This window comes from Buceros rhinoceros, unplaced genomic scaffold (genome assembly GCF_000710305.1).
Source record: "Buceros rhinoceros silvestris isolate BGI_N320 unplaced genomic scaffold, ASM71030v1 scaffold6524, whole genome shotgun sequence".
Classification (NCBI taxonomy): Eukaryota; Metazoa; Chordata; class Aves; order Bucerotiformes; family Bucerotidae; genus Buceros; species Buceros rhinoceros.
The window spans coordinates 52,051-67,719 of record NW_010406405.1 but is presented as its reverse complement, the minus strand read 5'-3'; the positions used below and the strand labels follow the sequence as shown (position 1 = coordinate 67,719).

The 15,669-nt window shown below is 42.1% G+C and overlaps 1 protein-coding gene across 1 annotated transcript; it reads left to right on the top strand.

Moving 5' to 3' along the window:
• Nucleotides 1-979: 979 nt before the first annotated feature.
• PSMB1 (proteasome (prosome, macropain) subunit, beta type, 1) lies at nt 980-6,442 on the top strand (the record flags this gene model as incomplete). Its single annotated transcript, XM_010134073.1, has 5 exons — nt 980-1,107; nt 2,544-2,625; nt 3,051-3,180; nt 4,656-4,762; nt 6,167-6,442. Coding segments are annotated over 5 exons (633 nt in total), but the record flags the coding sequence as incomplete, so codon positions are not given.
• Nucleotides 6,443-15,669: the final 9,227 nt, after the last annotated feature.

Below are 15,669 nucleotides of genomic sequence, written 5' to 3'. Positions count from 1 at the left end.
TGAGGAGTCGCGGGCGGGGGGCGAGGCGGGCTGAGGCGCTCTCTGCCCGGGGGCGGGTCCCCGAGGAGAGTGGCGCTAGGGCTAGGTCTTTCTCGTCGTACTCTTACCTCCCCCTGGCACTCTGTGAGGATCTGTCTCCCCTTGCCAGCGCTTCTTTTTGGAGAAAGCGGGGAGCGCGGGGTTCAGCTGGGTCGGCCTTGCCCGGGGCTGTGCGTCCCGCAGGCCCTTGCAGCTCTTTGGGGTGTTCCTGTCTGTCCGTGTGGTTTTGGGCACACCCGGGCTCCCTGGTCTCTCACATATAAGCACCTTATATTCCCTACAGGGTTGTTTCTTTACAGTAAGTCAGAAAACCCATGTAATGGTCGTATTACCAGGTTGTAAACCTGTAACAGGGTTGAAAGCTGCTTTGTCATAACTGTGGTTATGATAGGTGATGTTTTACAGACACTTGCTTTGAGTTGATGATGGGATTTGGCGATGATAGTGTTATTTAGATTTTGTTCATAATGCCTAACTGCTTTTTAGAGGACATCTTTTTGTTATTTAATGGTAGCACACAAGTGACAAATCACAGAACTACTTATTTGTAAATAAATAACAGAGCATGATTTTTTAAAAGTGATGATAATTTAAGTGTAATGATACTGGTGCTTAGTGCTTGGCTGGGGTTTTTTTGCTTGGAAACCGAAACTGGTTTAGAAGGGTGAATCTTTCATTATCAAGCATCTAAAACTGCCAGTCTGCTTCTTGTATAGAAACCCTGCCAATTTTCCATCCACCTTTTAGTCAGAGAATCCTGTACGTATGCTTTTTTCAGCCTACCTAGTGTCCTCCTCCAGTCTTGAGTTACACCTAGAGATGTGCATAGTGAGAAACGTAGCAAAGAATATAAGGTGCTTACAGAACATGAGTCTGGATAAAGAACTGTTGTCTGTTCCTCTGTTGTCCAAGAAAATATTTGTGTTAACTGTCATGATTGTATGAATACCCTTCTTTAAGGACTGTGATGGCAATTGCTGGAGAAGACTTTTGTGTTGTTGCCTCTGACACACGACTGAGTGAAGGTTATGCAATTCACTGCCGGGACAGTCCAAAATGCTACAAACTGTAAGTCCAGAATTGAAACGGATGAAAGATCTGTTGTAATGTAGAGTGTGTCACCTGTCTGGAATGATCTGTCACCTCCTTTAAGTGGAATTCTCAGAAAATAGTAACAAAATCGATTTTGGAGTCGTGGTGACTCTTGCTATAACGCAAGACGTGGTGTGATGTGAATACAGCCAGATTTCTTGTTGCGTGCTTTTGAAGTTAGTCGATAACAGAACACTCTTATCATAATGCCAGGTTTAAGGTAAGCTGGGTGATGGGTTGGGTTTGGTTTTTTTTTTTTCTTGGATAATCAGAAGAACTTTTGCCTTAACTGCAGCAAAATTTAATCCTGTGGCGATTGTTCTGCTTCATCAGGACACCTGGCGTTGCTGCCCAAATGCCTGCTGGTGCCAGTTGTACCGTGCCTCTCTAGTCAACCATCTGGCACTTCAAAGAGCTGTTTGTTTCAGGAGAGGTGAACCTGTTAGTAGTTCTGTTATTGAACATTTTATGCTCGTTTTATGCTTACCTTGACTCACCTAGATACCATCTACGTGGTTTATGAATATGTACTGTTTACATTCTTTTGACTGTGGCAGGTGCTAACATCGTAGCTGCCATCAGCTATCTAAGTTCTTTTTTTTTTTTAATTGGTGACACAAGATCATACAAACTCGTGTTTCTCCTGGCTAACTCCTTACTATATCTTTGACTCTCTGATACTGTCCAAGTGGAAATTACTGTGGTACAATCTGCATACTGTACACAGTAGCTTTGTGTAAGTCCTGTGACAGGCTGAGAGAAGATTTCAGTTTAAACTGTTTTTTGCATGAGTGCTTTGTGTTACTCTGTAGGTATGTATGAATGTTTGTAGCCTCTGGCCGATTTACTAGAATTTACGTTTTAAAGGTGTGTTCCTGTAGTTAGTGTTCATGAAACATTTTGGAACTGAGCAGAGGGCTAACCCTCTACAGTGTATCTGCAGCCAAATAACCTCTGTTGTGCTGACATAGAAAACCTCTGAGACCATAAATGTTACGTACCCACCGAGCAACCTTAACGGAGTCTTCTGGCCAGAGGGAGTAAAACTGGGCTGAGTGACAGGGTGTAGCAGGCTCCTCATCTCAGAACAGATCGTCTAGAAAGACTAAATGGTAATAACTAGAGTTAGGAATCCAGGAAGAAGTTAAGAATTAATTCTTGTTAGTCTTGCTGTGGAAGTCAGTGGATTGAAGAGAGACGTCTGCGTGGTCCTGCACTTAAGTCCTCTCCAAGATGTAGGTGGTGATTACCTTTTCTACACAATATACCTGTTACTACATTTTACACAATTGTTTCTGATAGGATTAGAGAAACTGAAAATACATTTAGTGTTTTCGTAATAATCTGCTGTGTAAGAAAGTGGTATAATTCATACTAAATCTAAAATCACAACAAAACCTTATGTTTTACAGAACAGAACGAACGGTGATTGCATGCAGTGGTTTCCATGGTGACTGCCTTACCCTGACTAAAATTATTGAAGCAAGATTAAAGGTAGCTAACTATCTCATTGTGTTTAGGAACTTGTATTTTTTGTATCACATTGAGACCAATAATAGGACGTGCTTTAAATATAATTCTTCCTGTTTTTTTTCAAGTGTTTGTACCATAATTGTATTGCTAGTGGAAGATCAGGCAGAGGAAATTGATGCTGTGTTCTCAGTAAGTGTAACATCACAAATTTAAACAATGGAAGAGCTGGAGAGGATAGTGTTAGTGAGGCAATGTCTGTTCTTTGCAAAACTTTGGAGACCTGTTAGTCTGTGGCTGGTGAGAAGGCTTGACTTTTGGACCAGTGTGTTGTTAGTAGTCTTGCTTAGCATGAGGTTCCTGTGCGTTGAGGTTACAGAAAATGTAGTTCTGATTGAGTGTAAAATTTGGTGTTTGACTTTCTTCTTGGACGTGCTGTTCACATGCAGATGTACAAGCATTCCAATAACAAGACCATGACTACTGGGGCTATTGCAGCAATGCTGTCTACAATTCTGTATTCTCGACGTTTCTTTCCTTATTATGTTTACAACATAATTGGAGGACTTGATGAAGAAGGTAAGACTTCACACAAAAAAGAAAAAAAGTGGGGCTAAATCTCTGTGGGTGAATAGATATCCTTCTGCTTCTCCAGAGTACTGATGGAATAACAAAGTTTGTGTTCTTGTTCCTAACACCTGTCTTTAGGCATTATGGTATTTACACAGGTCAAATTCATATTATGCGTCTGACTTGTTTCCTAGTTTCCACTGCTAACTTGATCTTGTATTTCTGAAGGTCTGAAAGTCTAAAAACTGTTACAATTATTTGATTGTAAGTGAAACTGTCTAGCATTGCTTACCTCTCATGTTTTACTCTAGACTGGAACATTTTATAACAGCCTTCCTGGATTTATTAATTGTGTCTTTAAAGGAGATGTTAGCAGTAAAATTGTGTATATTTTATTCAGGCGTGCGAGAGTGGTAGAGGTTATTTGATATAAGGATTTACTCAGAGACAGGTTTCTACAAAGATATTTTTAAATATTAACTGACCTCTACTGAAAATTATGACTTATGTGGAAGCTGTAGTTTATTGGACAGCTATTCCAGGACTTACTGGGCTCTTGTCCAGTGATTTGGTTGAGTTGCTAAAATACTGTTTTCTCTGACCTTGAGCAGGAGCTCAGAGGTGGTCTTGTTTGGACAATTTCAGCTGTGCCTCACAGTTTTTTGTTACCTTTAAGTTATGCTGCTTCCCCCAACTTGCTAAGACATGTCTGGTATGTGGAGTCTGGAAAGGGATTAGTCTGCCCTGCCTGGTGGTAAATCTCAAATTATGAGGGTGCTGCAGCAATTGATAAAAATCAGAGTTCAGGTTTGCGTGCATGGGCGCAATTTGGATCGATCAAGATTAATTTGTTTTGGTTTAGCATTGCTTTCTGGATCTCTGATAGCTTTCTTGGGGCTGTTAATCTACCTGTGCTGTGCTGCCAAGTGCACTGGCCAGTTCATGCAGTCGGGTGCAGCCTCTCTGAACAGAGAGGCTGAGCTTGGCCAGATGCTGTATTTTGGCTAGCATGTCCTTATTGAACCGTGATGCTTCAGAGCTACAACACGTCTGCACCTCTAATGTCGGTGGAGGCTAATAAGCTGTGCACAACCTGGCCTGAGTCCAGAGAGAAGTGTGTAAGAGATGGGAGGAAGGTGGTGCAGAGGGATCCGGGCACGCTCTCTGGAGGTGGTTCAAGAACGATGGCTGAACTGCCTCGTTGTGCTAGCTTTAGAACCAGCAAAGCTCTTGGTTTAACATCTGTTAGAGCATGGTTATAGCTTAAATAGTGAAAATAACCTCGCATGTAGTACCGAGCTACAACCACACTGAGCCTACTGTACAAAGCGCTGTCTGAACGAACTGCAGTATTATTTGGTAAAAGTTTGCTGCGATCTGCGGTACTCCAGACACTGCTTATGGAGAGAGCTAGTTTGTGTGTAAATCCTTATTGGTATTGAGAATCTTTCTGGATCGTAATTGCATGCTTTTCTTTTTTTCAGGGAAGGGAGCAGTGTATAGCTTTGATCCCGTGGGCTCATACCAGAGAGATTCTTTCAAAGCAGCTGGATCAGCAAGTGCCATGCTGCAGCCCTTGCTTGATAACCAGGTGAAATTGTTATATCTTTTTTTTCTTTTCTTTTTCCCTTTTATTATCTCAGTAAACATTTGCGATATTAAAATTAATTTAGCTTTACCTCTAGAGAATATTACTTTTGAGAGAAGTTTTAATTGTACTACAGGTAGAATTGTTAATCCATACATTTATAAATCGTGTGGCTTTACCTTCTTGGGAGAAATCAAAGTTTTGCTTTAGAATTTGTTCAGGTTTTTAATGTGCTACAAACTGGGCTTCCTGTTTAAAATACAGGTAAATGTTTTAATTGAGGAATTATGTTTCCTGTAGAAGCTGTCTGGGTTTTTTTTCTGTTGTGTTGGTTTTTTTTTTTCCCTAGCCAGTAACATAAATATGCCTGTTACTTAGCATGAAATAAAACTAAAGAAGATAGGTATATAAGGTAGGTGTATATAATACATTTAATCACTTAACATACACTTGTACTTTAAGACTTTTAAACAAATCAGACACTATTTTCTAAGAGTGTTCTTACATTAAACTGTGGGAAACTTAGTCAATTAAACTTGTCGAAAAATATTTGAAGAATATTTTCATAATTAATTGAGGCTGTTAATTGTTGAATGAGAGAAATACCAAAGCATCTTTCACTCATTTTATTCTCTGATATTGGTGTTGGTATTTAGTCAATTGAATCTGATGTCAACACAACTTTTGTGCTTAAAAAAGCAATAAGCACTCTTAGTTCTTACCAGCTGAGAAAGGAATAGGATCCTTCCCTTTTTAAATTTTTATTTAAACAACTCCAGGTTCTCAGCTTTAAGTTAGTTCTGAACTTTAACTGAAGAAAATAAAGTATCTTTGTCATGAGTTGCTTTTTATTACTTATGAGTCTGAGGCAAAGTAAGTGACCCACTTTCTCCTGGTCTGATGCTTAAGTGATAAACTGAAGTTTATCAGCTAAAGTACACAATTTAAGAGGACCAGTTATGCTTCAATATAGACTGGTGTTTTTGAATTCTAGTTATGTGGAGGAATATTTGCTTTTAAGAAATGTTCCTAACTACAAATGACTAGGAAAAGGCTTGTGTGCAGTCCTGATACTGCTAACCTAGTGAGAAGTTTCTGAAGAATTAGATCAGTTCATACTGGAATGTTCACTGTGGTCTTTTATGAGCTGAATGAGTGGGAGGAGCTATGCTGGTTGTACACTAGATCTGCTACTTACTTTTGTCAGTCTCGGCATAGGCAAAGTTCTGATCGTGCAGCTATGGAGCATATGTGCAGAGGAATACATTTTCCAGCCTAGGGTTTCTGAAACAGACCAACCATATTTTTTTAAGTTGTCTAAATCTGCTCATCTAGTGCAGAGGCTGAAACAGTTTCCATGCCAGATGGATTGTACTTCCTTTAAAATGCATTTTCATCTTCTCTTAGATTGGCTTCAAGAACATGGAGAATGTGGAACATGTACCTCTGACCCTGGAAAAGGCTTTGCAGCTGGTTAAAGATGTCTTTATTTCTGCTGCTGAGAGAGATGTGTACACGGGAGATGCTCTTAAGATTTGCATTGTCACAAAAGATGGAATTAAAGAAGAAACTGTCCAATTACGAAAAGACTAATTCAGTTCACTTATAAACACGTAATGTATGATGTACAATTTACCTGTATTTTGAAGACATTTGTCGTATTAAATTTTTCCAGAAGTTCAACCACTGTAATGCTGGGTATTTTCTGTCTTTGTTAGAAGTGGTAGTGTTTCGTGGTAAGGTTTCATGGTAGCAGTTCATGGTAAGGAAGCAACTAAGAGTTACAAGTCAGTTTTGTTCATCTCATCAATCTATTGATTGATCTAATTCCAATGTTAGTTTAATACCCTTCTCACAATCCCTTGTGCAATGATATGGGGGAGTTTAAACTTACTAAAGTTTAGGTTCACCGACTTTTCTGATAATGCTTTCTGTTCAGCCGTGGTTTAGTGAGAAAACCGTTTGTTCTACCTTCTGTGCACTTCATAGGTTGCTTTTCCTATCTTCTCCTTTATCTCTCTGACATGCTATCTGGACATTTGATCTCTCTGTGTTTATATACAGAGACTATAAATATGAGTCACCTGAAACCAGTTTCAGTGAGTGAGAGGGAAGGATGTTAAATGGAATCTTTCAGAGTTTAGTCTTGGACTCCACATCTAGGCTCACCTCTTCCCTTTCAGTTAATGGTCAGAATCTGAAGCTCTGTCCTTTTCTGCCTACTGATAGAAAATAACTTAGTATGGAGATTCCTGAATGCCTTTTTATGTCTGGGTGTTTGGGTTTTTTTTTTAGCCCTACTACTGCTTTTGATTCTTGGGAAATTGCATCAGGTGTGTACAGTTTTTCTGATACGCTGTATTACACTCCTAGAAATGGGCTTGTGTGCTAGGGACCTTTAGAAAAGCAGAGCTGCATCATCAAGGGCAAAATAATCTCTTGCCCAGGAACCCTTTCACAGTCTATAGCTATTCTGGAAAAGGACATATATCTCATTGCTTGAGGTGGCATACTTGGTTTTTAAAAGAACAGTTTTGCTGATGCGTTTGACCGTACAGTACTGGAGGTGGCTGACTGTCTTCTGTGCAGTATTTCAGGTGCTGTGCATTTCTCCTAAGTCTGGCTAGTCTTTGCCAGCCATGGTAGTCTCAGGCTTTCTGAACAGTGTAAATAGTGCGTAGCATTTTGAATCTCAGTAGTCAAACAGTGCATTTGAAATGACTCTGGCTACGATTAGGAAATCCAGTGAGAGGGAACTTGGAACAGCAGCTGTTTCCCAGAGTGCTCATGGAAACACTTGACCGCTGGGTGCCACTGTTGGGCAGAGGAAGGAGGGAACACCTCATCCCTGGGGAGTTGGGCCTTCTCAGTCTGAGTAACACTGAGACTGAAGTAACTTGGTCACATGAATCAAAACTTCCAGATGTGTTCAGGTAACTTAATGGGCTGTTTAATGTTATTTGCAGAAGCCATCTTAAAGGGACAAGGTTTGTTGTATAAATGTCTGTGTAGTTATATGCTCCTTCATGGAGCAAACTGCACATGGTAAAGCTTGTGTCTAATATTTGAAGTACATATCAGCAATACCAAATAAATACATGCTCTGATACTCCTATAAATTTCAGTTAAGGCACTTTAAGCTTGGCTATCTTTGATACCAGGTTAAGTGTTGACTTGCTCAAGTGTTTCATGGTTGTGTGAAGTCTAGTGAAACTAAATAGTACTTAAGTTGCAAAGAAAGGCAGCTGAGGGTAACAAGTTGACGTGCCTGCTTTTGGGACAGGCCGGTTTGCATTATGCAAGATCTAAATACTGAAGGGAAGGGCAACAGAACAAGGGGAACTATCTAATTTGTACCTGAATGAATGTTCTTACAGGATGACAAATGTGTAGGAGAGTTGCGGGGATTAAATTTAAAAGTTTTTTGAAAAATTTAGGTGCTTTTTTATTTAAGGGTAAATTTTACATCCAAAATAAATGCATGTCCAACAGATTTTAGGAATTACTTGATTTAGTTTGAGATGTCTAGGCTTGTCTCTGTACGTTGTTTTAGGAGAAATACAAGATGATTAGAGTGTTCAGGTTTTACATGCAATCTCTGAGGAGCTACAACAGCAGGTACTGGGAATGCAGGTTTTTCTGCCAGTGTGCATCAGTGCTGTCCTGTTGGAGCACTTGAGCAGATGAGCTGGCTGTTTTGTATCTTTTACAGTGTTCCATTTCCCTGCAGAGTACATCTGGCTGAAGAGCCAACAGGGTTGGTTTAAGCATTTTGCAGGCCCATTGGACTGAAAATACCAAATATCTTTTAGAGGAGAAGGTAGAACTGTGTTCACTCTCTCTCTGTGCGGGTTTGTACCAATGGTGTGGGGAGGTTTGTTTCCCAGTTGTTTTATAACTTCCTGGCTATGCCCTGCCCTGACGTCACTACCGCTTATGCTCAAACTTGGGAGGAGTTGCAAGAGTGACAGAAGTCACAGGAAGTGACAGAAAGAGTACAAAAACGTTCATGGGCTGCTCAGCTAGAAGTTGCTTGTGCATTAGTATTAAAACACATTGGAAAATTACAGGGGTCAGGTGTGTTAAAAGGCACCAAGAGGTTTGGGGTTTTTATCCACCAAGTTATTTAGCCTTGTTTGTGAAGATCGTCATTATAGGGCTGGAGGGTAGGAATGCCCAGACTGTCTCCACCTGTCCTTAGTTCTGTGCCTGCGCTTCCTAGATACAAATTAGCTCGGTAGTCATCTCGCACCATGTATACAATGTGGATTAATAGTTATGAAGCAGTTGGAGCACTCTCTGGTTACAGAACTGTCCAGGGAGGTAGGCTAAAGAGGTACGGCTAGGCAAAATGAATGCAGCAGTACCACCGAGGGCTGCTAGAAGCAGAGGTCTGGTTTGGAAGATCTACTTGGCCAGGGATTAGATGTCTTTAGCACAATTTTATGTAAGGAAGGAGGGAAAGGGAACATGTTTAAGAAAAAGCTTTGCAAGATAAACACATCTTGAGAATGTTTTTTTTAATATTTTCTGAGAGCTGTACTGCAGGATTTGACTAATCTTGGAGTGAGCACTTCTAACCAGCTTGTTCAAGAACTTGCAAGTGACAGGGAGTCTAAGAGTAGTGCACAGTAGCAGCAACTGCTAGTTCAACTTCATCTGTAGCAATACTAAGGGCCACCGTAAGATGGCAATAGTTGGTTGCTATCACAGGCTTCAAAACAGTTACACACGGTGCGGGTAAAAATATTCACACATACCTTACCGGTTTCTCTCTACAATGTGCTTTGCGGTACTGTTTACGGAGGAGATGGGAGGTTTTATTTTCATCTCAGCCAAATGGCAGCATGCTGTTGCTTATATAAGGGACTGTACAAGGTCAGAATTGGCCTTATAAACTAGGTTTGTAATGAAGTAGACCTTGCTTTATTTTTGCAGGTGTTTGCAGCAATATTGCTTACGCATCGAATCCATTTTGAGTACAGGGGAAGGGACTTGTTCCTATGGAAAGCTGAAGTGCTTGATAGAACATAAATACTGCATATATGCTTCTGAAAGTTTAGTATGTGATATCGTTTGCTGTATCAGTCAGGGGCAAGTTTAACTAAAACCAAGACTTTCTAAAGGCTGAATCATAAAGTGTCTTATAAACCAAATACTGAGCCTTCTCACTCTAGGATGATGTTTTTCCTTTTATAGAGACATATGCCTCAGCACGATGCAAGTCAGGAGCAGGCTGCTTCTGTTTCATTGGCATTTCCTAGAGAAAACCATTTAAATGGAAATTAAAAAACGCTATTTGAAGTATAGCATTTTGAAGCGATCCTACTGCAACTTATTCCTTTACATTATTTATTTACTTATGGAACAAAATTGTCATTTCCCACACTTGAAAGACTTTTTTTTGATATTCCAGAATCATCCATTCTGGAAAGCAAGAGAAAGCTGCCTTGGTGAGTGGCCTCGATTTAGTGATTCAGGATTTTACAAACCTGAGCATGAGGAGAAGTGGCAGGAGTGAGCGGGGAATGATTAAAGCAGTATGCATGTGAATCTGGGCAAAATAAAGCAGTCTTGGTTTTCTCCAGCCTAGCAGAGATAGCGTTAGGAGCATAAAGTAATTGCTGCCTGGAGTCAGGAACCAACTTTGAGTATAAGGGATTTGGAAACGACAGCTTTTAAATTCCTCTTTCTTTCAGCCATTGCTTTTGTTTAGTGTGAATGTCCTTTGCTTTTAGGCCGTTTGGGGCAGTCGTAAACCAGACAATATGGCACATGGGCCTGAAGTTGACTGCGATTTGTCTCCGGATCTGCCTTCTCAAGCCAAATTCCTTTTGAGAAGGGGTTTTGTCTGTGTGAGTTCAACAGAGTGAGATCAGCCCTATATTCTTTCAACTTTAATGTGTAGTAGTTTAATTGTATGAACCATTTTATGCGCACTTCCTTTTCTAAGCAATTTCAACAAAGATTTCATAATTGCAAAAACATGGTTTAGTAGAAAAACAAACAAAAAATCCTTAGTATCTTTCCTGTTAGGCTGTTCTTGGCCCTTTTCCTAACAGTTGCTGGCAAAGTTCAACTTCACTGTTCATTTCAGAGGCTCGAGTGGGGGTAGGGATGGATTTCACTGTAGCCTGCAATAATTAATATTTTTTGGCACAGGACACACGTTAAAGGGATACTGGCAAGAGAGTAGTCACGGTACCAAAAATTCAACAAGTCCTTCACACTTCAGACCAAAGAGCCATAACGGTGAACCACAAAAAACAGGATCCTCATTTTTCCTGAGGACGAGGAACAAGATGTGGAAGATCGCAACTTGTTCCGCAGTGTTATAGTAGATCCTGCATGGATGGGGTAAAGTGCTTTTGGCTTACCAGAGAACTGACTGCTCTGAAATTTAGATATTTCTGTTGCATAGCTTTCTCCAGCTACACAAGTCTGGTGATCTCCTTGGTAGTTCTACAAGAAGCCACTGATGTGTCGATGCACCTAGGTGCCTGCCCAGGTGTGGGTACATGACATCTGCAGTGCCTGGCCCACTGAGGCAACTTAGCCGAACAGGATTACAGCCCCTCTGTACTAATGCTCTGTTTAACCAGCTTTTGAGAAAATCAGCTGTGATCAGCATGGCAGTCAGGCCTGGTGGATGATCAAGTTCTTTATTTGCTATATTTCAACACTATGCTCTCATACTGGAGACCCTAGGTGGTTCCTCAGTGCCTCCACAACCAACCTGGTCTGCTGAGCGAGCTGTATCCAGCTCTGCGAGGTCAGAGTTGCTGCTGCCTACCACGAGCACGTCCTCAAATGTCTCTGCAGAAAACATACTTCTGTTTGTAGCTTGCTTACACAGCCTTTGCAAAGAACCTCATGCACTGAGATACCAGGAAGTTAATGGGCCTGATGGGGGTGGGGGGGTTGGGAAAACAGAAGGGGGAGACTTTTTCTCAGGTTTTATATAAGCAAATGTTTTGGAGAAAGCTACATTCCAGTGTCACTGCCTTATGCTTCAGCTGAACTTTTCTTGACATGTACCCTTGAATGCAGAACAGTGAACACAATCTCTGTTAAGTCCCATGGCAAACAAACATTTTGGTGCGGCTGGTATTTGTTTGCTAGTTGCAGACAAGTCGATCTCATTAGAACTGCATTTACAACTTTTGCCAAGCATTTTGAAACTAGTTGACACGTGCAACAGCTGCCTGAGCCGGAATGGCATTCCATTCCCTGCCTCCATCTTATTAACGCAGGGGATGGCTTGATTAATGGTAATTAGATGGGATTTTTAAAAATGAAAGATAATTTGTCTTTGGAAAAGCCATGCAGTGTGTTTTCATTCTCTGATTTAAAAGAAGCCACAAAGTCTGGGGTTTTACAGCTTTTCAGGGAAGCCAAGAGAAGTGCTTATCGTGAGCTAACCCACAAGATTTGAAGTAAAAACATTTTAAAGGGGGATGCAGAGTGTTTTCAGCTGGTACTTAGTGGGCTTTTACATTAAACTGCTCTTTGAAAACCACAGCCAAGCAAGATTTCAGTGGTGATGCTTTGATTTTTCACATACAACTCCAACACGGGGATCACAGTGAGAGACAGGAAATGAAAACCTTGCTGTCCACACCCTATGGCACATTAAGTGATGCTGAACAGAATTCACGCACGCTCATGTGAAGACCTGTGTGACGCGTGGCTCGGTTTTGGCTACATCTTAGACTAGTGTAGAACAGTTTATCTGCACAGCTTAACTCTCTGAAGACATCACCAGTGTCTCCTGGCTAGCTGTCCTGTTTCAGCCAGAGCACACACTTGGTCGCAGCCAAAAGCATTTCTGCATGAACGTGAGGACCTGTTTTCCACCATGTTTCTCCAGGCCCTCAAGGCAGAGCTGTTGAGCTTACAGCCTGGAGTAGACAGGCTCTTCATTCAGTGCAGACTATTGCATCTAAACCATCAAATGTATTTGGTTTGGCTTTTACAGCATTTAAAGTCAGAGGCTGTGGTGCCCCTCCCCTCTATTAAGATGTTAGTCTGTCAAAAGGACAATCTCTTATCAAATTCAGCTACGATGCTCTTCTCTGAGTAGCTGGGGAGTCACAGTGGCCAAAGCAGTGTATATGTAGAAACCCCTAGAGGTTTCTGGCAGTTTAGTTTAAGCATTGTGCTGGCAGGGAAGTTGTGTTCATTTTCACTCTCTGCACAAACCTGGAGCTCTTGAGCTCAGATTTGTGCTCCCAGATAAACTATGGTGCTAGGAGTCGTCATTGCAGTTAAAATAAAAAAAGGACAGTGAATCAGAAATAAGTGAGGTCCTTTTGCCTAGTTGGCTCAGATTAAAACAAAATTAAAAAAAGAAAATAGACTTCTCATGCACTTTCAGTTCATTAACTAATATTTTCACCTCCACTGGTAGAGAGTTTTTCATAAACTGTTTCCATTCAAAGTGAAAATGCTTTTTGGAGCTACTCCAAGAGTTAGTTTTCTATTAGAAACTACACAACTCTGCCCTTTTCCTGCACCATTTCCCCCTCACACTTCTGCTAAGAAGAAGAACATTGCGGCCAAGCTATCCAACCAAGACTGGTGGATGGTCCTCCAGTGTCCAGTCTGGGTCCCAGAAGTAGCCTTGGCTCTGAACTGGCTCAAAACCACCTATTTGTTGATTTTAACCGAATTGCTCCAGTTAGTCTCACTACAGAGAAGGACGTGATCTGATACATTGAAGCTTCTTTGTAGAAGCTGTGGAATGAATTAACGAGAGATGCAGAGAGTTTCCACTGTCGTTTGCATCCACGTCCCAACCCAGTGCAGATGTTTCGTCAGCTGCCGTGGCTCTAGCCACAGTGCTGGACTGCAGGACTGCTGCCTTGACAGTGCTGTTCGTAGGCTTCCATGAGACGAGCCAGTTAGGTGGCTTGACAGACCATTGCAACAGTGATGCCACCGCACTCAAACCCCATGGCAGAAGCAGCAGAATTTCAAAGAACTGCTTTCGTAGGAAACACAGAATAGCTCGCACACAGCCCTGGAAACAGCAACATCGCGCACAGGCTGTGTGGAGCAAGGGGAAGGGCTGTGAGAGCAAAGGCAGAAACCAGACAAGTGAAAGGAATTGATCTAAATACCGATGATCCCTTTCTAATACTCAGCATGGGTGCAGCTCGGGTTTCAGTTACCATCTATGGACTGTAACTGCTTTACATAACTCCCACCATATTGGTCTAACAGTGTCTACAGAAAGTTATAACATGGACTTTGCAAAAATACTGACATACAAAATCAGCTGTGCAAAGCGGTGCATCGTGTTGTCCTGTGGAGACTGACTGATGCACCAGGCTACATTCAAATGTTCCTTCCGCACCCACAAGGCATTTCCTACCGGAAAGCCAGGGGAAGTTTTTTTATCAACCCACCACGAGACTTCAGAGGATTATTGGATCGGATTTTGGAATTTTCTCTCCTCTTCATCCTCCAGTGGGGAATCATTCATATGTCACCTGCTGTCTCTCCTGGTTCAAACTAGAAGGTTGGCATGCTCACAGCTTGCTACAGGCAAGCTCTGTACCTGCTTAGCCCTAAACCAGTTGTTTTTAGAAGGTTGAGCTCAACACCTTAAATGTCACCAAGCCACAAGCCAGCTAATGGAGTGTTTGGGTGACACTCCCAGGACAAAATTCCCTTCGCAGAGTGTACATCGAGTGATTCTTGGCAGTTACAGTCCTCTCCTGTTGACCAGAAGAGAGGCCAAACAGAAGGGCCAGCAGGCTTGGCAAGGCCCCACTTGTCAAACCAGAGAGCATTTTACAAAGCTCTTCTCCTTTCCAAGTGAGCCCCTTTTCCTCATCTTTACCTGTGTGTCAAGGAGGATCTGAGACAGAGTAGTGAAAGTTGGTGGCTACTGAATACTGCTGTGGCTTGCCAATGTTACTTTCCCTAAATTAAAGACCCATACTGCTTGAACTGTGTGACACGTACATCAGAGAAGGAAATCTCAAGACCTGAGCTGATGGTGAGAGGAGCATTTCTTTGTCTTACCACGAAAGTGAAGGACACACCTACAGTACTGCCCTAGTACAGAGAGAGATGCAGGCAGCAGGGGCTCATGTGGCTGTGCGGAACATCTGCTCTGCCCTACAGATGCTGCCCAAGTCTCTCTTCCCAGCCTACTGTTAGTCATTATTCAAAGAGGTATTCCACAGAGACACGTCCTTTGCCGTCAGCTCTGACTGAGCCCCATCTCGGTAAGCTGTCAGCGGGAAGCATCCACTGAGGACTGGGAGGCACCGTACGGTGGTTTCAGTTTCAGATTAACACAGCTGGAGCTGCAGTGCAGGCCATCACAGGCTGCAAACTCCCTTCCTGCTTTTCATGTTAGTATAAATCACTTGACACCACGTGAAGCAACGCTGCCAGCTCTGACAGCCTCTTGGGAAGATCCATCAGACTACAACATGTCAGTGGGAGTTTTGCCTTAACAAGTCCAAACCGAGCTACCCCAACCCTTGCAAGCAAAGAGCAACACCTCAGGGGGAGAACAGATGAACTCTGTAGCCCTACAAACACATCCATACTGGTTTCTGCAGTGTAAAATATCCTGTCAAGCAACAGGTCATGAACACGTAGCTAGCTAGTTTTCAATAAACTGGTGCTCATCTACTGTGGTATGAAATGACAACCTAGTGCCTAGTCGCACTGGCAAAATCAAAGGATGTCCCACGCGTAGCCACTGTGCAGTCATAGCTCTGGAGGCTCTGACGTGCATAGTGGTACGTGATACGCTTTAGGGAGAGGGGAGATAAGGCAGGGCAATGTGGTACAGAGCAGAAAAGCTGCACTACAGGCAGTGAGCTCACTGTAGGTGCAAAACATGCAATGGGTTGACAGGGTGGGATATATGCACCCTGGAGCTGCGC